Source organism: Manis javanica, chromosome 1 (genome assembly GCF_040802235.1).
Source record: "Manis javanica isolate MJ-LG chromosome 1, MJ_LKY, whole genome shotgun sequence".
NCBI lineage: Eukaryota > Metazoa > Chordata > Mammalia > Pholidota > Manidae > Manis > Manis javanica.
The window spans coordinates 180,715,212-180,736,742 of NC_133156.1; the positions used below are offsets into that span (position 1 = coordinate 180,715,212).

General features: G+C 40.0%; 1 protein-coding gene, 1 long non-coding RNA gene and 1 pseudogene across 2 annotated transcripts in view; 2 read left to right on the forward strand and 1 right to left on the reverse strand.

Annotated features, from left to right (window-relative positions):
• Positions 1 to 10,679, forward strand: LOC108386477 (mirror-image polydactyly gene 1 protein-like; annotated as a pseudogene).
• Positions 10,619 to 21,531, forward strand: part of DUSP11 (dual specificity phosphatase 11) — a 21,175-nt gene continuing 10,262 nt past the window's right edge. Inside the window, exons 1-5 of the mRNA XM_037027202.2 lie at positions 10,619 to 10,909; positions 12,354 to 12,429; positions 15,206 to 15,337; positions 16,867 to 16,990; positions 20,121 to 20,181. Of these exons, the coding sequence (XP_036883097.1) occupies positions 10,809 to 10,909; positions 12,354 to 12,429; positions 15,206 to 15,337; positions 16,867 to 16,990; positions 20,121 to 20,181 (494 nt within the window). The 5' untranslated portion in view covers positions 10,619 to 10,808. The remainder of the gene's footprint in view (positions 10,910 to 12,353; positions 12,430 to 15,205; positions 15,338 to 16,866; positions 16,991 to 20,120; positions 20,182 to 21,531) is intronic.
• LOC140843105 (uncharacterized) overlaps positions 16,167 to 21,531 on the reverse strand; it is a 19,310-nt gene continuing 13,945 nt past the window's right edge. The window contains exon 2 of the long non-coding RNA XR_012120587.1: positions 16,167 to 16,563. This is a non-coding gene — a long non-coding RNA (uncharacterized lncRNA). The remainder of the gene's footprint in view (positions 16,564 to 21,531) is intronic.

Genomic DNA, 21,531 nt, shown 5'->3' on the forward strand with positions numbered 1-21,531 from the left:
GTCCATGATTATCTTAAACAAGAGACTACAGAAAGAAATAAAAGTACACAGCCAGATGAGCAACCGACTATGAATTCTAAAGGAAGCATGCATCAGAAATCCAATGAATTAGTTAATGAAGCCACATATGAGAACACACAATTGCCAGGGCAGAGATCAAGAGTTTTCCTTATCCAGGTGATAAGACAGCTTACTGCACTACTGAAAAATCCAACATAATGGAACATAGGAATAATGATTTGCATTATGAATTTATGATTCCTTCTCAAGTTACTTCAGACTTAAAGAGAAGACAATGACATTTCTTCTTAAAGAATTGGACATTCTCAGGACAAGCAATAAAAAGTTTCAAGAAAAACTGACTAAAGATAAAGAACAGAGAAAACTAAAGCTTAAGCTGGAACTCCAAGAGAAAGCAATAGAAGCTCAAATTGCTGAAAAGACAGCAGCACTAGTTGAAGAAGTGTATTTTGCACAGAGAGAACGTGATGAAGCTATTATGTCTCGACTATGGTTGGCCAATGAGGAGCGAGATGAAGCAATTGCATGAGCCAAGAATATGGAAATGTCTCTAAAAGTGCTAGAAAATATTAACCCTGAAGAAATTGCAGGTATTACTGAAAAGAATAAACAATGCAGACACTAGGATAGCTATTAAGAAGAATGGAGCTATAATTGTGGATAGAATCTACCAGACCAAGGAATGTAAAAAGAGAATAATTGCGGAAGAAATGAATGCAGTGATAAAGGAATGAGATGCTGCTTTGTCACAGGTAATAACTGCATGTGTCTTATTCTGAAAGACAAATACCATTTTCCCCTCTTTCTTTATCATTAGAAAATGACCTTTCCCCATATATTCTTAATTCAACTTAGTGTTTAGCATAGGTCAATACCACAATGTTTAGATATGTTGAAATAATCACATATTTTGTTACACCTTCAAATATGTGCATCCTAGTAATAAAACTGCTCACTTGTTATAATTTATATTCTTTAAAGTAAAAAAGAACTGGACAGTTTTATACATGCAACTAGGAAAGTAAGGCTACAAAAATTCTGTTGGCTCTTGACATACCTGAGGAGAATATTCTACTTGCTCCTGCCCACAGAGGAGGCTAAACATGGAAGGTATTCTGCGAGCAAATAGGCTTCAGCAGCTCACCTGATGGGCAATGGCCAGGCTAGGAATTGAGGTTCTCCTTCCTTTTGGTGCCCACACTTAGTTATGAACACTTTCCCTGAATATAAGGCCAGTGTTACTCTGTGTTAGTCTCCACATGATCTGTTGCATACTTCAGTGTTACTCCTGCACTCCTGAATGCTTATTCCTACCTGATCATTCCTGGAGAGCAGCAAGGGACTCCTAGAAGACAAAATTCTTACCTTGATATATAACAATAGGATATAGAAAATAAGCCCAGATGAGGTTTCTGGGGGAGCAAAAAACAGGGATGACTCCAGGCAGATGTTACTTGCCTACTGTTACCACTTTGATTGAGTGCCACACCTATAGGGGCAATCTCAGTACAGGAACAACATCTATTCTTACCTACTGCATTCTTACAACAGCTAATATTCTTTTTAAAACAAAAACCGGTTCTATTGCTCTAATATAATTGACTGAAGGGTGTAAAATGGGAGCATTTACAACTCCCCAGTTACTTCCCATGGTACTTGGAATTAAAATTCCAAACTCCTTACCCTGGCTTACAGTGTGACTCAGTCCCTGTTGTCTCTCTGACCTCAACCCACTTCTCCTCCTTGCTTGCTACTCTCTAGCCACGCTGTCAACATCTACTTCTCCACTTTTCAAGACCTTTACACAGTTTTTTCCTCTTCCTGAGATGCTCTTACCCTGATCTTCACCTGGCTGGCTCCATCTTGTCATTCACATCTTGGTCACATGTCTCTTCTCAAAGAGAATTTCTCTGACTATCCACTCTAAGTAGCCACCCAGTCACCCTCTATCACCTGGCCCTGTTTTAACTCTTTTCATAGACCTTACCACTGTCTGCTATGGTCTGGATTGTTCACTGTATCTCATTCCCCAGAGAATGTAATCTCCAAGAAGGCAGGAACTTCTCCTGACTTGCCTACAGCTCTAGCCCCCATGCCTGGAACATCCTGGGACCCCAGATGACACTCAATAAAGATTGTCAGATGTTCAAATGATGTTACAATAAGTGTTGTCTCACTGTCACCAAAATGAATTACAAGAATGGGTAGTCACTTATTCACTATGTAAGAACTTGTTCACCATGTAAGAACGTGTTTGTTATGCTTCAGAAGATTGGAGACTGTTGAGAATTAGGCTTGGGGTTGATTAATGATTGTGCATTGAGTCCCCTATACAGAATTTTATTGTTGTTAACAACCATTTGATCAATAAATATGAGAGATGCCCTCTCAAAAAAAAAAAGAATGGGTAGTCAATTATGGTGATAATTGAGATGAGCAATGAAAAACATTGACCCCTATGCTTTTGGGACCAAGTTTTCTCTACAAGGCAGTTAGAGCTTCATTAATAGAGCACATATTTATTGAGTACCTATCATATTCATGGATCTATGTCATGTAATAGATCTATAATAATAAGCAAGAAAAACTCAGTTCTTGTTGTTTCAAAGCCCTCATAATGAGGGCTTATAGCCATCAGAAGGAAGAAAATATTTAAAAGACGATATAAGTTTCTCAAGGGGGTGCTAGGTGAGTCCATGCATTGAGACACTACAAGAGCCTATTGTGAAGGTTGCTGGGAAATGGGGGTGCTCTGAAAGCAGAAATGGAACGTGTACTCATGACAAATTTTTTACATGGCTAAAATTTTTGCTGTGAATCCATTGGGAATATGAAATGACAAACAGAATTTGAAAAGTAAATAATTGGGAAGAAAAGAAGTAAGATGAGCTGCAAAAAAAAGAGGAAAATACAGCAAGTGTACTGGGGTTTTTTACATTTGTGTGTTATGACTGCTTGCTAATTACGTTTCTTTTCAGTTGGAGTTGCAATTAACTGATGAAGAAGTTGTTCATTGTTAAGAAGGCTACAGTAAAAAGGGTAACATTAAGATGAATCTGAGGTTTGGAGCTCCACCTATAGTTTGCTTGAAGACTGGCATTATCTTCTTTTGCCAAGAAAAATATCTAGTTGGGAAAGTGAATTCTCATGTATGCTTGAAAAGGTTTTCAGTGTATGTATATGGTACAATTAGTATTTGAATGTGTACATAAAGAGTCAACTTTATTTTAGATGCATTTTCTTCCTTGCTACCTGATAGTTAGCTCTGAGTTATATAATTTATTTCCTAATAACTCGAAGACTTTTGTTTTAAGTAAGAGTACCATTCTCAAGGTTGTAAATTTCAACAAAAGTTAAATGAGATGAAAAACCTTAGGGCTAGTTGAACTGGATACTTTGGCCTGAGGGGTTTTATCATTTTATATTTTGTCTACATATTTCTTGGCAAAAATATTGGCATATAACTAGGCCTTGTAACTTTGAATGTAAGATAAAGAGCTGCATGCCATTATACTTATACTCTTTGAGAAATATTCATTCAGTTAGTCAATCAACTAATATTTACTGAGTACCTACCATGTGCCAAACACTGTTCAAGGCATTGGGCATATATCAGTGAACAATAAAACCACCTGTCCTAAGGGTCTTACATTCCAGTGATGGGTGAAGAAGTGATGAGTAATAAGCAATTATCTGATCAATGAGTAAATTATGTAGTATATTAGAAGATTTTAAGTACTATGGGAGATCGGGTTTCTATAAATGGAATCAGACTGAAAAAGGACGAAGAGCAGAGAGATAGTTGCAATTTCAAATACCGTGGTCAGGTACATGCTCATTGAAAAGATTTGAGTAAAGACTTGGAAGTAAGAAGAGCATTCCAGGCAGGGAACAGCAAGTGCAAAGGCCCTGAGCCATGAGCTTGTTGGTGTATTTAAGGAACAGCAAGGCCTCAGCATGACTGGAGTGGAGTGAATGAAAGAAAGAATAGCAGTAGATTGTGTAGGGCAGGGGTTAGCAAACTATAGTGTGGCCTGTCTTTGTGAATGAAGTATTACAGGAACACAGCCATGCCCATTCAGTTACATATTTTCTGTGGCTGTTTTCATGCTACAACTGCAGACTTGAGTAGTTGAGACAAAGACTATCTGGCCCACGAAGAGTAACATATTTAATGTATGGCTCTTTATAGAAAATATTTGCTGATCCCTGATGTAGGCAGGACCTTTTAGGTCATTGTAGAGATGTTGACTTTGACTCAGAAAAATGAAGAACCATGGAAGGGTCTGAGCAGGACAGAATCTGCCCTATGTTTTGAAAGGATCACTATGATGGCTATGTGACAAATTTTAGAGAGGCAAGGATGGGAACAGGGCAATCAATTAGGACTGTAGTTCACAGGGTACATTGGAGAGGCCCCCAGGACACCCCAGCAAATTTACCAAGGTGCCGCAGGATATTTCAAATTTTTGAAGGATTCACAGAAATACTTGACATCTGTCAGATACCATGTGAGCTTCTAGCTAGTTCAGTAGTTTACAGACTGAACGTCAAATCATGCTATTGTCCTCTCAGTGCTGTTATATTTTTGTGAAGTTTTGGTTTTTGACAGTAGTTGTAACACAAAGCAAGTACTGCTTGAAAACCGATGTGAAGCAGGAAATGAGGCTGGCAGTTCAATTTAATTCTAAGGTTTGGGAAGTTGTACAGTGCCCAACAGTCACACATTTTCCATTAGCAAGGTAATTGGGGTTATTTAAGAGTGAAATAAAAATATTTTTTCTTTTATATTATTATTTCTCAAATGTCTACTTAGTTGCTGTTATAATGTACTGTATTACTGGAGCATGTTTCCTGTGGCTGCTCTAACAAATCTCCACACCTTGGTGGCTTAAAATAGCAGAAATTATTTTTTACAGTTATGGAGGCCAGAAGTCTGAACTCAGTATCACTGGGACAAAATTAAGGTGTCGCCAGGGCTGCACTCCCTCCGGAGGCTGTTGGGGGAAAGTTCATTCTTCGCCTCTTCCAGTTTCTGGTGGCTGCTGGCATTGCTTGCCTGGTGACGGCAACACTGCAGTCTTTGTCTACACAATCACATTGCCTTCTCCTCTTCTGTCTGTATCAAATTTCCTTCCACCTCAATTTTATAAGGATATGTGGTTGCATTTAGGGATCACCCTGATAATCCAGGATATCAGGGTCCTTAATTTAACCAATATGCAAAGACCCTTTTTCTAAATATGGTAGTGATATTAAAGGTTTCAGAGATTAGGACCTGATCTCTTTGGGTGGCCATTACCCAGCCTACTACAAGCATAAATACTTGTTAGATTTTTGGTACCTAACTACTTAATAAATGTATTATAAATACTTAATAAAGTATTTCTTTTAACCTAGAGGTGAGACACCAAAGGCTCTGTGAATCTAGAAAGTTTGGGAACCTCTGAGATAGGAGGCCCTGCCAGTAATCCAGGCAGAAAATGATGGGGGCTAGAACTAGAGTGGATTGGGAGAAAAGTGATTGGAAGTGGGAAAGTTCTGGAAACAATTGGAAGGTAAGGCAGATGGAATTTGCTGATGTTCTGGATGTGTGGTTGGGAGGGAGAGAGAGGAGTCAAATGACTTTAAATGTTTGTGGCCTGAGCAATTGGAAGAAAAGGATTACCATGAACTAAGATGAAGAAAACTGAGCATGGACCAGGTTTTTTGCTGGGGAGGAGGACAGATTGGAGATTCCATTTTGTACATGTTTAGGAAAGTAGGTACAAAGAGAAAGAAAAGAGGGAAGGAAAAGACACATTTTTTCCAGACTCCCAACCTGCCCACAGGTTTATTCCACCTCTTGTGGTGGCCAGATGTCCGTCCACTCTTGAGCTCATTATGTTGTTGTGTTTTGACTTCTTCAAAACATGGACTGAGTAAATGCAGATATGAGGTGCCATGTTAGACAGAGGAGACTCAGAAAGCCTCATCTGACCCAGAGTCCTAACAAGAGAAGGCAAGAGGAGCTCTGCTTTGGAGAACTGAAAATTACAGGGCCCTCAGTGTAAAATAAGTATGTCAAATGATGGAGTGGAATTTCCAGAAAGATGGAGTCAGGAGCACAGGTTCTGAATTTCCTCAAACCCTCCCATAGAAATAGATCAAACAAAACCCAACACCCATGGGCAGCAGTTACCATGAAACCAGGAATCCCAAACATTAGGGTAGGGCTGACCACCACCAATAGGCACAGACCTACTGGAGTCTCAGTATCTGCTCAGAAGTGGCAGACAAGAGGATGGGCATAAGAGCAGGAAGCCTTCAAAGTGCCAGCAGGTAGTCACTGGGAAGCACTGTGGGCCAATTTAGAACAGCAGCAGAGACTAGGAGGGGCTTTCTCAACCGCAGAGTGAGCTAAGTACAAGGGACCCAGGATAGAGTCTGCAGGGCTGGGGTAGGCCAGCCCCTCTACATCTTGAAACTGAGCAGCCAGAGCTCCTTTCCAGGCTGTGGCCCACACAAAGGAGAAGCTTCTTGGAGAAACACCAGACACAAAGGGAAATGTCTTGATAAAATCAGGGGAGGAGAGCAGAGCCAGGAAACCTCAGAAAGCAAGCCACCAGGTTTTCTTATCTTTTATTTTTATTTTTAAATTTAATAGGCATAGAGTTTCTGTTTGGGATAATGAAAAAGTTCTAGAGACAATAAGTGCTACCCACGAATGTTTGGTTTTGCTAGATCTAGTTCCATGAGAGGGTTTGGAGGGAGTCAAAAACTATGCTGCTACCTCCATCTTTCTGAAGTGCTGCGCAAACTTTTTTATTTTTTAATTTTTTATTAAGGTATTATTGATATACACTCTTATGAAGGTTTCACATGAAAAAACGATGTGGTTACTACATTTACCCATATTATCAAGTCCCCACCCATACCCCAATGCAGTCACTGTCCATTAGTGTAGTAAGATGCCACAGATTCACTGTTTGCCTTCTCTGTGCTACACTGTTTTCCCCGTGACTCCCCACACCATGAGTACTAAACATAACACCCCTCAATCCTCTTCGCCCTCCCTCCCGACCCACTCCCACTCTCCTCACCTTTGGTAACCATTAGTCCCTTCTTGGCATCTATGAGTCTGCTGCTATTTTGTTCCTTCAGTTTTGCTTCATTGTTTACACTCCACAAATGAGAGAAATCATTTGGCAGTTGTCTTTCTCCACCTGGCTTATTTCACTGAGCATAATATCCTCCAGCTCCAACCATGTTGTTGCAAATGGTAGGATTTGTTTCTTTCTTACGGCTGAATAGTATTCCATTGTGTATATGTACCACCTCTTCTTTATCCATTCATCTACTGACAGATACATAGGTTGCTTCCATATCCTGGCTACTGTAAATAGTGCTACAATAAACATAGCGGTGCATATGTCTTTTGGAGTCTGAGAAGTTGTATTCTTTGGGTAAATTCCAAGGAGTGGGATAACCGGGGCAAATGGTATTTCTATTTTTAGATTTTTGAGGAACCTCCATATTGCTTTCCATAATGGTTGAACTAGCTTACATTCCCACCAGTAGTGTAGGAGGATTCCCCTTTCCCTGCATCCGCGCCAGCATTTGTTGTTCTTAGTCTTTTCGAAGCTGCCCGTCCTTACTGGTGTGAGGTGATATGTCATTGTGGTTTTAATTTGCATTTCCCTGATGATTAGTGATGTGGAGCATCTTTTCATGTGTCTGTTGGCCATCTGAATTTCTTCTTTGGAGAACTGTCTTTTCATATCCTCAGCCCATTTTTTAATTGGGTTATTTGCTTTTTGGGTGTTGAGGTGTATGACTTCTTCATATATTTTGGATGTTAACCCTTTGTTGGATATATCATTTACAAATATATTCTCCCATACTGTAGAATGTCTTTTGTTCTGTTGATGGTGTCCTTTGCAATACAGAAACTTTTTAGTTTTATGTAGTCCCATGTGTTCATTTCTGCTTCTGTTTCCCTTGCTCGAGGAGATGCGTTCAGGAAGAAGTTCCTCATGCTTATATTCAGAAGATGTTTGCCAATGTTGCTTCTAAGAGTTTTATGGTTTCATGACTTACATTCAGGTCTTTGATCCATTTTGAGTTTACTTTTGTGTATGGGGTTAAACAATAATCCAGTTTCATTCTCTTGCATGTAGCTGTCCAGTTTTGCCAACACTAGCTGTTGAAGAGGCTGTCATTTCCCCATTGTACGTCCATGGCTCCTTTATCATATATTAATTGACCATAGATGGTTGGGTTTATATCAGGGCTCTCTAGTCTGTCCCATTGGTCTATGGGTCCGTTTTTGTGCCACTACCAAATTGTCTTGATTACTGTGGCTTTGTAGTAGAGCTTGAAGTTGGGGAGCATAATCCCCCCAGCTTTAATCTTCCATCTAAGGATTGCTTTGGCTATTCGGGGACTTTTGTGGTTCCATACGAATTTTAGAATGATTTGCTCTAGTTCACTGAAGAATGCTGTTAGTATTCTGATAGGAATTGCATTGAAGCTGTAGACTCCTTTAGGCAGGATGGCCATTTTGACAATATTAATTCTTCCTATCCATGAGCACAGAATGTATTTCCATTTGTTGTTACCTTCTTTAATTTCTCTCATGAGTGTCTTGTAGTTTTCAGAGTATAGATCTTTCACTTCCTTGGTTAGGTTTATTCCTAGGTATTTCATTCTTTTTGATGCAACTGTGAACGGAATTGTTTCTCTTTCTGCTAGGTCATCATTAGTGTATAGGAAGACCACAGATTTCTGTGTATTAATTTTGTATCCCGCAACTTTCCTGAATTCAGATATTAGATCTAGTAGTTTTGGAGTGGATTCTTTAGGGCTTTTTATGTACAATGTCATCTGCAAACAGGGACAGTTTAACTTCTTCCTTGTCAATTTATATGTGTCAGATATAACTGTTTCCACTTCAAGTTTTATCATTTAGCGAACTGGAAATGCAGGGTCAATACAGTTTTTCTAGTTTCTGGTAGATTTATGTCACAGTTTGTATATTGTCATGCCTGTAGTTATTTGTACCATTTGTACTTTTTGGTCTCTACAAGCGTATTGGTTTTTTTTTTCATGAATTCTAATATTTTATGATTTTATTCTAAAAAGGTATATTGTTCTAAAACAATATTTAGCACCAAATTTGAATTGACTAATTGTAATTTTGCAAACTATGCTGTGCTAATAATTTGTCTTTTCTTTTTCCAAATAGCAATTTACTAATATTGACCCACTTTTAATTATTATAATTAAAATTGTAAATGCTTGTGTATTTCAACTTGGTCAGAATATGACTGTCCCGCCAATGTTAAAGCTAGTGATCTTTTTACCCATTCATTCATTAATTCATTCAATAACCCTGGCTTTTCTGACTCTGTTTTCCCAGCTCTAAATGGTTGTGAAGAACACTAACAGTGTATGAAAGGTACTTTCAAAAATAAGTAAAAATATTCACTATTATAATTTTCTACAGTTTAATCTGGGATTTAGTACTCTACTCTGCCTTCAGACATACTGTAGGACATGCTGCCCTTGCTGTCCCGCTGTGGCAAAATTCAGAATTTTTCAAACAAGTACACATACGTATGCCTGATACTGTGTGCACATTTCAGACTTAAGCTTCATTCTTATGTCTCTGTTATTTCTTGGTATTTTCTAAAATGTAAATACATACTTGTCCACCTCTAGCATGATACCTGGCCCATGACAGGAACCCAAAAGAAGTTTCACTAAGAGTGGGAATGTAGGTTGATACAATACTTTTGGAGAGTAGTTAGGCGGTATCTTGCAGAATTTTAAGTTTGCATATCCTTCATTCCAGCAATTCTACTAGGAATTTAGATAAAGTTGTATACATGTGTTAGGCAACAGACAGCAAGCAACTAAAACCCCTAACTAGGTACTCCTCTCTCTGAGGTCGCCCACACTTTCTAAGTGCGTAACCTTTTAATTTTAAACTCTCTCTTTTCAACCTTTCAGGGCGCTCCTCTCTCTCTGAGGTCGCCTGCACTTTTTCTCTAAGTAACTTTAATTAAAACTTTTACTCTGCTTCACTACTGTGTCTCTGCCCTTCAATTGTTGGTCGTGGCGGGGACAAGAACTGAGGAAAGGACACAAGGCTCCCCGAACACATGTATAAGGATGCTCACATTGCCGCCTGTCTTTAAGGAGGACAAAAAATTGAAAACAACAGAAAGTTAATCAGTATTAGACAGGTTATGTAAATTGTGGTACTTATAATCATGGGAGTAGTTTGCAGCCTTTAGAAAGAATAAAAAGGATGTTTGCATAAATCAACCAGGAAAATCAGCATCTAAGATAGATTGAAGAAAATACATGCAGTATGGTGCTTTTATATAAAATAGAAGATACGCATATATGTACAAATAGGTACCTAATGTATTTAAGTACATGTACAGTAAATGTGCATGTAAGCCCTTGGAAAATGTCCGAAGAACCGCAAGGAAATGGAGGAGTGGGACTTGACTTGGATCCCATGTCCTGTACTACTTGAATTCTGGCGGGTGTGCAAGCTCATCTACCTGCGCTACCCACAGCCGGCAAAGGAGGGCGCTGTGGCCTCCAGCATCCCGTCGGCCGGCGCGGGGACGACATCACCACGGGCGGTGCCGCATGCGCAATAGAAGGAGCCGAGGCACTGTGCGGGTTGCTGCCTAAACTCTTCCGGACCGAAGTCTTGTTCTGGCCCAGAGAGAGCCGGACTGGCGCCTTTGGGGCTCTTGGTGCTGGGTGGACGGCGTCTTGGGGCCCAGATGAGCCAATGGCATCCTGCCCACTACCGTTGGGGCCAGAGAGGCGTCTTTTCCGGACGGTCCTCCGGCGAGAGGAAGGGTGGAAGCCACGCCCCCGAAAGGTGAGCCGCCTCGGCCCGGTGCGGGCCCGTCCCGCTCGCAGCTCCCGGGCCACGGTAGCTGCCTGAGCGCTGCTTCCGCGCGTGGCCCGCGCGCCTCTTCCTGGGAGGCTGTGACGCTTTCGCTGCTCTGCTCACAGTAGCTGACGTGGACAGTGTGATTTTTTATTTCTCCGCGGGTCTTATAAAAGCGAGGCGCGGGCCATGGTTCCCCGGGTGAAATAGAGAGGGCCTGCCGTTTAAGATGGGACTGTCAGTGTTGGGGCCACCCCTTACTTACCAAAATGGAGGCCCCCGCTTTCCTCAAGCTGCGCTATTTGCCACAGAAAATATCAACAAGAGCAAAGTTCGAATGAAAAATCTACCAGTACAACCAAACTTTCACTGAAAAAATGTGTGTTGTTTCCAGGAATCGCAAAGGGCATGCTGTTGCTTTCGAACAGGTCTCATTTGAGAACTCGCCCTCTGTATATTCAAATGGTTAATTTTGAGGCTTTGCTTTCAGTGAACTCTATTCCTTGAGACCTTGCTTTCCGCCATCTCATAGCTCATTAAGTCCCCTTCTTTTTATGTCCTGAAGATCTTTTCAATCTGTCCTCTCTCCTCCATCAGCATCCTAATACAGAACTTGCCTGATCTATTGCTTTTAGGTCCTAATTAGTGTATATATTTATTGATTCTTGTTTCTGTTCGCTCCGTTCTTCACATAAGACATCTTTTTAATACGCAGCTTGGAAAGTTCTCGTAAATATCGTACAAAAGCATTGCTTTAAGAATAAAAACAAACTCTTTTCCATGGCCCTTAAGACTCTGCGTGGTCTAGAATCCCCTCTTTCCCCAGACCCATCTTGTGTCACTTTTGCCCTAACTTTCTATGATTAAGATATGCTGAATTAACCTTAGTTAATTCTATATAAAATCCTACCTAAGGCAGCTCAAATACTACCTTTTACTGTTACCCCTAGCCTTATTAAGTGAAGTTCACAGCCCCCTTGTCTATCAAATTTTCTTTTAAAATATGAACTTGAAGTTCACTACGGTTGCGTTTGATGGCATTGGTTGTATTAGGACTAAAAATAAAGTGTAAAGTGAAAGAATTAAACTGTTTCAGTCAACATGTGTGTATTAATGGCACCTTAGTGTTCAGGATTGGGCTAGATTTTATTGGGGATGCACAAGTTCTGGCCGCCTCTGGTTTTAGATGTGTCTTATTTGTTGAGCCCTTTGCACTGTTCTGTTGCCTTGTCTGTTTTCGAGATGGGGAAGCAGAAAGAAGGGGAGTATAGGTTGATACTAGGTGGGGTTGAATAGGTGGAGCAGTGAAATGCAGAGTAGAGAGAAGAGAGGACCTACTTTTGGGTTCCGCTTTTCATTTTCAAGGAGATTTCATTCTATGCAGAGAGACTGGCTGACCTAAAATTTGGCTAATAAAAACTTGTATTAATAGGTGGAAAGACTATATGCCAGTTGGACAGCGAATGCCAGGGACCCGTTTCATTGCTTTCAAAGTTCCTTTGAAAAAGGTAAGCAGTAGTCTTTAAGAAATCCAAATTCACCGTGTAGAACACTGGTTCTCAACCGTGTCACACCTCATTTTCCCTTTTTTGTAGCAAATATTTTGTAATACCCTTTGGTATCCTGAAATGAAATTCATATAAGTACAACCTACTTCCATACTTAATTTTTAAGAAAGAAAAACAATGTAATGCTCTAACTATAACATAAAGAATAAATAAGATAAAGAAATTCAAAATAACGTAATATGTATTTACATTTCAATAGGTAAATGGCCAAAACTATGCTAGACATAAAGAAATAGTTACTTGTTCCGTGAAATCAAAAAACTAAATGAGGACTGATGTAGGTGAGTTACTTTGCCTAAGTGGCCGGAGTTTCCATAATCATGAACAGCTCTTGCTTATTTCCCAATAAAGCAAAGCCTTCACTTGGTCGATAAGGTGATGACTGTCCTGGAAAATGGATTATACATTAAAACTGCAAAAAAAGCCTTTGTGTTTATTCTTGAGGTTTGATTCTAAGGCTTAACTTACGAACAGTTTTTTCACCTACATGAATGTTGACTACAACATTCAGAAGTCATTAGGGGGTAAGACACATTTGTGGAACTGTTCTGAATTTGGCCAGATGCCTGGCGTCTATGACCCTATGCACTAAATGCCACTGAGACACCTTTGTTACCACTGTCACAACCCAAAAAATAACGTGGATCAGTATGGTCATGATTGCATCATGGAAACTCTTAAAATTGAACTCAGAAAGGAATAGGTGGGGAAAGCATTTGACTGACATAAAAAACATGAGAAGAGGTTCATGTCTCTAATGAAACTGCCCAGCATAGCGTGGATTTGTCTGTGAAAGAACTCAACTTTTAATGTATGGGGAATTGATGTAATTTGTGACTCATAGGTCAGGGTTCCTTTTTTACTTGCTATGTCAGTTCTTTTGCATCTCTGTACTTAAAATCTTAGTCGCTTTATAAAGATAAACATGTGGTTCTTATTTACATCCACCAACCCCAAGCATAGCGTTTTTTGACATATAATAAATACTTAACAATTTTTGTTGAATGAATGGACTCCCCACCCGCATTTGCAGTTCCTGAGAGGTTGCTCCTGTATTCCTCCTTTCTGTGTGATCGTCCCAACGCCTCAATTGCCTATTCCCTGGCCTCTAAAAGTGGATTCCTGAGATTCCACGAGGGTCCCTGCTCAGTGCCTGTCTGGAAGTCCACCAGCAAGAGAAGCACAGGGAGACTCTTCCGTTTCCTTTCCTCCACGTGGCCCCAGGTCTCTTGCACACTCATTATAAAAAGCTTCTCCTGGCTCTGTGTACTCAAGTAGTTTTATTCAATGTTTGGATTAAGGTACCGTAAAGGGGATAACAGGGCTGTTTAACCACTCTCAGTACACCCCCTATACATGCAGTAGAGTCAGGAAGATGAAATATCTCTGTGTGGCAGGGAAATGTAACATTGGTCTCCTGTGTGATTTATGGAAGTCACCTAAGAAAAGCAGCCTCAGTACTTGCCAGTCTCTCCTCAAGCACACTGGAATACAAAGGAGATTATGTTAAATGTCAAATATTTGCCATGGCGAGAAATACCTGGGAATTCAAACGAGGGGAAAACCGTAGTAGGGTTAATCAAGGAAGGCTTCCTAAAGGGTTAACATAAATTAGTTATCTGAAATTAGTCATTGTTCAGATACCTGAAGGTGGTATTTGATCCATCATCTCCAACTTTGCGAGAAACTGGAGAGAGTATATGCCTTTATGTAATATACTCTTCAAAACTTTTACAATATTATGCAGAAGACTCAACACCATAAATCTGTCAAATCTTCTTGCGTTAATTGTAAATTTATCATCATCTCAAATAGGCTGATTCTAAAATTCATATTAAAGAATAGACTTAAGTAGCCAGGAAATTTTTGAAAGAGAAGAATAATGGTGGGAGGGGGACATCTAGCCGTACCAGATACTAATCTATATTAAAGTGTTGCTGGACCATAGGTGCTTTTTAGGGCAGTGAAACTATTCTGTATGTCACTGTAAGGTAAATACTTGTCATTATACATTGGTCAAAACCCATAGAATGTACAGTATGTTGAGTGACTCATAACATAAACTAGGGACTTCAGTTGATAATGATAGATCAGTGCTGGTTCATTGGTTCTAACCAACGGACCACGCTGTTCTGGAATATTGATGGTAAGTCTTTGTCGGGTGAAGGAGAGAGGGTATAATTGGGAGCTCTCTGTGCTTTCCACTCAGTTTTTCTGTGAACCTGAAACTGTTCTAAAAACTAGTCTGTTAATCGATAAAAAAGTATGTTGCTGTCACTTGAATAACCAAACATATCAGTATGGAAAAGAGTACATAAGTAAGCCAAATACGTAAAAAATTGTTTAGCAATAAAATCCACCCTTCACATATATAAATACTCTAGAAGTATTTGTAAGTGCCTATTTATAGGCACTCCCCTTGGAGCTGGAGATGCAGTGTGGGACAAAACTGATGTGGTCCTTCGGAGAGTTTACTGTCTGGCTGGGAGACCAACATGAAACAAATAAACAGAGAAATAAATTATAGAAGTGAGCTTATTTTTTCTTCCTCTAATCTTTCTGAAAGAAAGCGTTATACAATAGTTTGTAACTTCCAGAGGAGTGGAAATTTTCCTTTGCATCTCATTGTTAGCATCACGGGGCTTGAATAAATGGGTAATAAAATAAAGGATATTAAGAAGCCATCTGCTCTTTCTTACCTCATTCTCTCTGCCAGAGTTTTGAAGACAATCTTGCTCCAGAAGAATGTTTTTCCCCCTTGGATCTTTTTAACAAAGTCCAAGAACAGAATGAAGAACTTGGACTGATTATTGATTTAACATATACTCACCGCTATTATAAGCCAGAGGTAAGTGAAACCCTTAATTGAAAAGAACCTTTCAGATACTGTATTAGTTCATAGCAATTCAGTAGTTATCATCTTACATTAAGGTGAATCCAGGACTTCTTTCATGGGGAATAGTTCAAAAAAGGAACCAAATTGTTTCCTTAATTATAGATTTGGCAGTAAGCTTTGTATGTGCTTAAGAAATACGGTAAGCTTTCGTGTTCTCTATTTTGAAAATGAAGTTAACCTGTAATAAAAATAGTAGTAGTCTAATAGAAAGGAATACCTCGTATGTCCCTAGCACTTACGTTAAGCAGTTGCCTGACCATGTGTGAGCATCAGAGGAAAAGACAGTTCTCTCAGCTGCATGCTTTCTATTCCTAATACCTTTTGCTACTGATACAGAAACCCATATGATCTGTTGGCCCATGTAGCATATCAGTGGGAAAGAATTTTCCTTCTGACAGTTGCATGGCCTTGGGAGACAATGACACCTAACGTTTGTTAGTATTTGCGTAGCAGTTTGCCATGTAAAAACTACTTGTACATACACTGACGTAGTTGATCCTCGTAACAGTCCTTTGCTGATGAGGTAGTAGTACTAACATCTCCTAGTGAGTGTCTTTCTGTGATATTAGTAGTCACTGATGACTGATAGTTATATCCATTAATTTGTTCGGGGCCGTGAGAAATGGTGAATTCTGTTGTTGTTTTCTTCTTTTATTAGCTGGGTATATTTCTATCAAGAGAAATTGCCCCTCATTATCTATTTGGTTGCCCGGTTGTAGTGTCATGATTCTTTCCTTTTATTTAACAGTTTTCAAAATAATGAGTCGATTCACTAGTATCCTCTGGTGGTGACCAATGAGATTTTATTTTGTGTGTTTACTTGTATCACTGTGGACTCCATTGCAGTTATTCTTAACAGAGGCCCCGTCTTTGGCCAGTTGGAGCTTCTCAGTTTGGCTCCTGAGTCCTTTTTTATCAGAGCTGGGTCAGAGCTAGGAAGTGTGTTTCTATGTTAGCTTTTAAAATAAAATACATCAAAAGTTCACATTGATACTTTCCGTTTAAGTTCAGAAGAACAGGATTTTCAGTTAAGCTTTTCTGTCTTTTATCAGTACCTACTTTCTCCCACGCCAAGAATACCAGTTCTTAACAGTGTCTGAAATTTGCTTTGTCTCACATTTCAAATCCAGGTTCTTCTCCGACTCTATTCTACTTAAATCACAGCTGCTTTGTGGCCCCTGAAATGAAAAATATTAGGTAGAACTATTTATGTAATTTTTAGTTACAGATACATTCATTCACATGGACTTTGCTTGCAGTTTTATATGCCTATTGACTATCCATACTGCAGTTTTAATGAAAAGGAAGTGATACTTCCAGGTTGAAGGAGCTTTGGGGATTAAAAAAATGGCTCTTTTAGCAGAATTACTGACATGCCAAGTTTATTATACTCTCTTGGTTTTATTCTGGCTCCTCTAATTCATTTCTAATTCTTTCCCTACAAATGAAATAATACACATTTTCATTTTTTTGCATTATAGGATTTACCAGTAACTGTTCCTTACTTAAAAATTTATACGATTGGGCATCAGGTACCTGATGATGACACTATTTTTAAATTCAAATATGCTGTTAATGGGTTTTTGAAAGAAAATAAAGATAATGGTGAGTTTTTTTTTTCTTACCTGAACTTCTGTATGCATTTTGAATGGGTTAGGAGTTTTTAATATTTTTAATAGTTTTGCCATTGGGCCTATTGTGTTTAGTATTATTAAAGTAGAAATGTCAGAGGTCAGATGCTAATAGAGTGAGGTGTTACTGCTTCTTATGGCCACAAAGTTAGTTTGGAAAGTGATTTTAGTGAGAGATATGAACTGAACTAGCTTATTCACCTATTTTTTAAAAATTTGAATGGGAAATATAAAAGTGTTCTTTTATATATTGGTTAAGAGGTGGGACATAAAGGAAAAGATAAAGAATCTCAGGGTCTTAGAGTATATAAAAGAGACAACAAAAGGCGAAGGTTAGGAGTGAGACAGACCCCTTGAAGTGAAAAAAATGGACCAGTGGAGCGGCATCCTCATCATGGGTATTTAAGATATTCCTGCTATTTTTCCACTTTGGGTTCAAGTGGGGAAGGACCCTGCCACCTCTTACTGTCATTCTGCAGACAGAAAGAACTTAAAAAGGCCAGTGTTTTCTTGTTCCTGCTTTAAAGTCTACCTTACTCTGTTGAAAATAGATCTTAATAGCTTCCGAATTTTAAGGATCCATGTGCCTTTTTCTGGCATCTCACTATCAGCAAGACTGTTGTATTTGTCATATTGTAAAACTGAGGTCTCTTGTCTTTGGAAAGAGACTGGCCTACAGCGTGAAGTGTTCATTTTCCCATCTTTCTAAATTGAGCTTGAGAAATATACACTATTGAGCTGGACAGACAGTAATTGTGTGTGTGTGTATATATATATATATATCAACAGGGAGTAGGGGAAAAAGAACAGAGATGGCAGTGGGAAGTTAGGGGATGAAAGAGAGAGACAGGAGTTTTAAGATTAACTTTTAAACTACAGCCTTGTCGTTTAATGCGGGCACTGGCTCTTAAACATCATAAGCCCCGTTCACATATCTTCCCTCCACTTTGACTTTAGAACTTGAGAGGCTGAGCCTTGAGCAGGGCATATATAGAGGTAAATTTTCTAATTTGTGTAAATTGTAGTTACAGGAACATCACCTCTTAAGATGTTAGGGAGCCGCTGCCAGCTTGCTCGCTCCTTCAGGCTCCTTTCCCTAGATCTACCGTACGGCATCCCGTCTGTTCCATGAGGGCTAAAGGTCCTTGAGAGTGCCCGAGGACACACTGGTAAATCTCGGTCCCTCTCGGGTGTAGTCGTTGCACAGGCTGGCCCCGTGTTGGTCGTCTGCCCCCATGGTGCTAACTTGACGGGGCTCTGCTGTAGCGGTCTCGGGGCCTTGCTTATCATCCATTCTGGCCACCTCTGTGATAGGCCCCTCCACAGACACCAGCTCCCAGATGAAGAGGACAAGGCATTTTCCACCGTAAGACAGTGGGTTAATTATAATAAAAGAATTAAGTGCAACGGGAATATAGAGGAGAGACTGAGGAAGGCCTCACGAGGAGACAGCATCTGGGCTAGGTGGTGAGAGGATTTCACTAAAATGAGGAAAGGACAGCCCAGGTATCAGGAAATGTACAAAAGGCACAGAGCTTGGACATGTGCCATGGAGAGGCAGCCTCTGCTGGGTGAGGGGGTAGTGTGAAAGGGTGAGGAATTCGTATGTTCACTTCCAACAAATATTTATGTGATACCTGCTAAGTTGAAGGCACTGTTCTGGGAAGTAGGAGCAGAGGACAGTTCTTGCTCCTCCATCCTCTGCATTCTAGCCGGGGAGAGAGAATGAAGAGAGTACATGGAATGTCATGACGATAAGTGCTTTGGAGAGCACCAAACAGGATGGAGAGGGGAGGGAGTGTGCTGGGTGGTCAGGGAAGGCGTATGAAGATGTTGTTTGAGCCCAGCCTAAAAGGTAATGAGGAACCAAGCCACTGGGTATTAGAGGGGTGGTGGAAAAGTGTCCTAAAGTACAAGCACAACTATGCTCAGCATGTTTGAGGACTAGTAAGGAAGTCAGTGTGGCTGGAGTAGGGAGGGAGCACTGAGTTTAGAGCAGTAGTAGAAATGGGATCAGAGAGGCTGGCAGGGGGCAGGAGGGAGGTGGGTCATGCAGGCCCTTGTAAGTTATAGTTCGGATCATTGTGGAATTACAGGTCAGTTGGAGACACAGATTGATATCTGTTTATAAGAGTTCTAAATGCTGTGCTCAGAGTGTGGGCATTACTGTATGCTAAATGAAGATTTTTAAGCAATGGAGTAACCCAACCAAGTTTACATTTAGGAAAGATAACATCTTCCATATGGAGGAGCAGTTGAAATAGTAGTGATTAGAAATAGGGAGGTAGTAACCAGGCAGGAAAATACATGTCCTTTCTTACGAGACACCAAGTAGTCACAGACCTATGCTTTGCAGGCATAAATAAAAAACTACAGTTTTAAAATTTAATTTCTATATAATGTTTTTAAATGATGGACTAAGAAATACTGTGGCATACTTGGAGAAATCTTAGACTTGAGTCTAGACTTTGTTCTGTTTGCCTGCTGGGTAGCTTAGACTTACATATTTCCAAGTCTTGGTTTTTCATCATAAAATAGGGGCAGAGCTGTTCATCTGGGTACTTGACGGGGTGCAGGGGCCTGTGGTGTGCAGGAAGCTGACAATGAGATGGGGTGCGGAAGCACCTTGGGGCCTTGAAGGGAGTGCTATGGGAATTGTTCTTTTTAATAACTCAGCATCAAAAGTGAATGCGTTGCATTTGTGTCACTCAAAACCAAATTTCTTTCTTCTTCTAGCCTGTTTTGTTTTTTTTCCCGCTCCCTTTTCCTGTACTTAAATCAATGACTGATGGGCACCCTCTAGGAAGACAGATGGGTTTATCTCAATATGGTTTAGCTGTTTGGACCTGACCAGGCCTTCTCCCGTCTATACCCTTTTGTCTAACTGGGGGCTCTTCACAGTTTCCCAGAGACAGTGAATTTTGACTTTTATTAGATAATTCTTTGTAGTATGTTCCTAAACACAAAATCACGTTCCTCTTCAGAGTTACTCCTTTTCAGGGTAGTGGTAGTGTTGTGTGACTAAGAAATGTCACTCTCCAGAAAGGCACATCACTTGTTGGTAGCGTGTCAATGTGACTTTAACTCCATTCCCTGTTTTACAGACAAACTTATTGGCGTCCACTGTACCCATGGTGTAAACAGGACTGGCTACCTCATCTGCAGGTGAGTTGCCAACCTCGAGAGGCAGACCCTGTTCCAGTTGTGTGGTTTACAATAGTAATGTAAGCTGGTTGCAGAAAATCAGCGTAGAAGCTTATGAAGGAGAAAGCAGTCTTACCCCCACCCAGAGATACCACCGGCCATCATTTAACCTGTTTTTTCAGACTTTAAAAATGCAGACATAAGCATATACATGTACTTTAATGGTATGGCATGTATTTATTTATTTTGAGAAGGGATTTTATTTTTTATTTTTATTTAAAACTTTTTCATTGAAGTATAGTTGACATACTAATTTCAGGTTAATGGTATAATATTTAGACATCCTGTTTTATAATGTAGTGTATGGCAAATGTCTTCCTATAAAAGTCTTTGGAGACCTCATTCTTTCTTAAGGTTGCATTGCTCTGTCGCTTACTGATGACCATAAGAAAGTCATAAGTTGTTGAGATAAAATATTGAATATATATATATACCATCTTCTCAGAGACAGTGTCACTTAGAATGGAATTTCTGAATCAGAGCAACCCTGTGTTTTTGTGGATGTTGCTGCACTGTGCCAATTATGTTCATTCAAAAATATGTATTAGGCATCTTCAATGTGTAAGCATCATGCTGGGTGCTGGCAAAAAGACTTGTCAGACTTTGTGGGCAGAGAGACTTGACCAGCCTTCTCTGAATCCTACCAGTCTAGGAAGGAAATAGATACTCGAGAATCACATAATTGCCTATAGAATTACAACCCAAACAAGTGCTACGACGGAGAGGATGTGGTACTGTGAGAGCACGTTAATAGGGAGGATTTGGCCTCATCACAGAGATTAGAGGGTTCCATACAGATGATTGAGTTGATACCTGAAGGATAAATAGGTATTAACCAGGTAGGGACATTGGGGGAAGAATTCTGGGTCAAAGGAATAGCAAAGACTGACAGCAGGAAAGCATGTGCTGTGTTGGAGGGAGCGGCCAGGGAGCTGGGCCTGGAGGGAGTAAAGCATTAAAATGGAGCTAGAGGTATGGAGCTAGGTCATGCAGGCCCCTCTTTAAGGTTTTAGACTTTGTCTTATGAGTAGCAGAGAACTGTTGAACTTTTTTTGTTGAAGGTGAGTGTGTTGAGCATGATGAGATTTGCATTTTCAACCTATCATTTTTCTACCAAGTGGAGAATACATTGTAGGGGAAAGAGTGGAAGCAATGAGATAAGTTAGGAGGTTTTTGTTCAAGAGGCATAATGGTGGCTTGGGTGTGGCATGGTCATTTTTATGGAAAGCTGTGAACATACTCTAAAGATACTTAGGTAAAAGCCTTATTACAACTTAGTGGTGGGTTGAGCAGAGGGGTAAGGAAGAAATG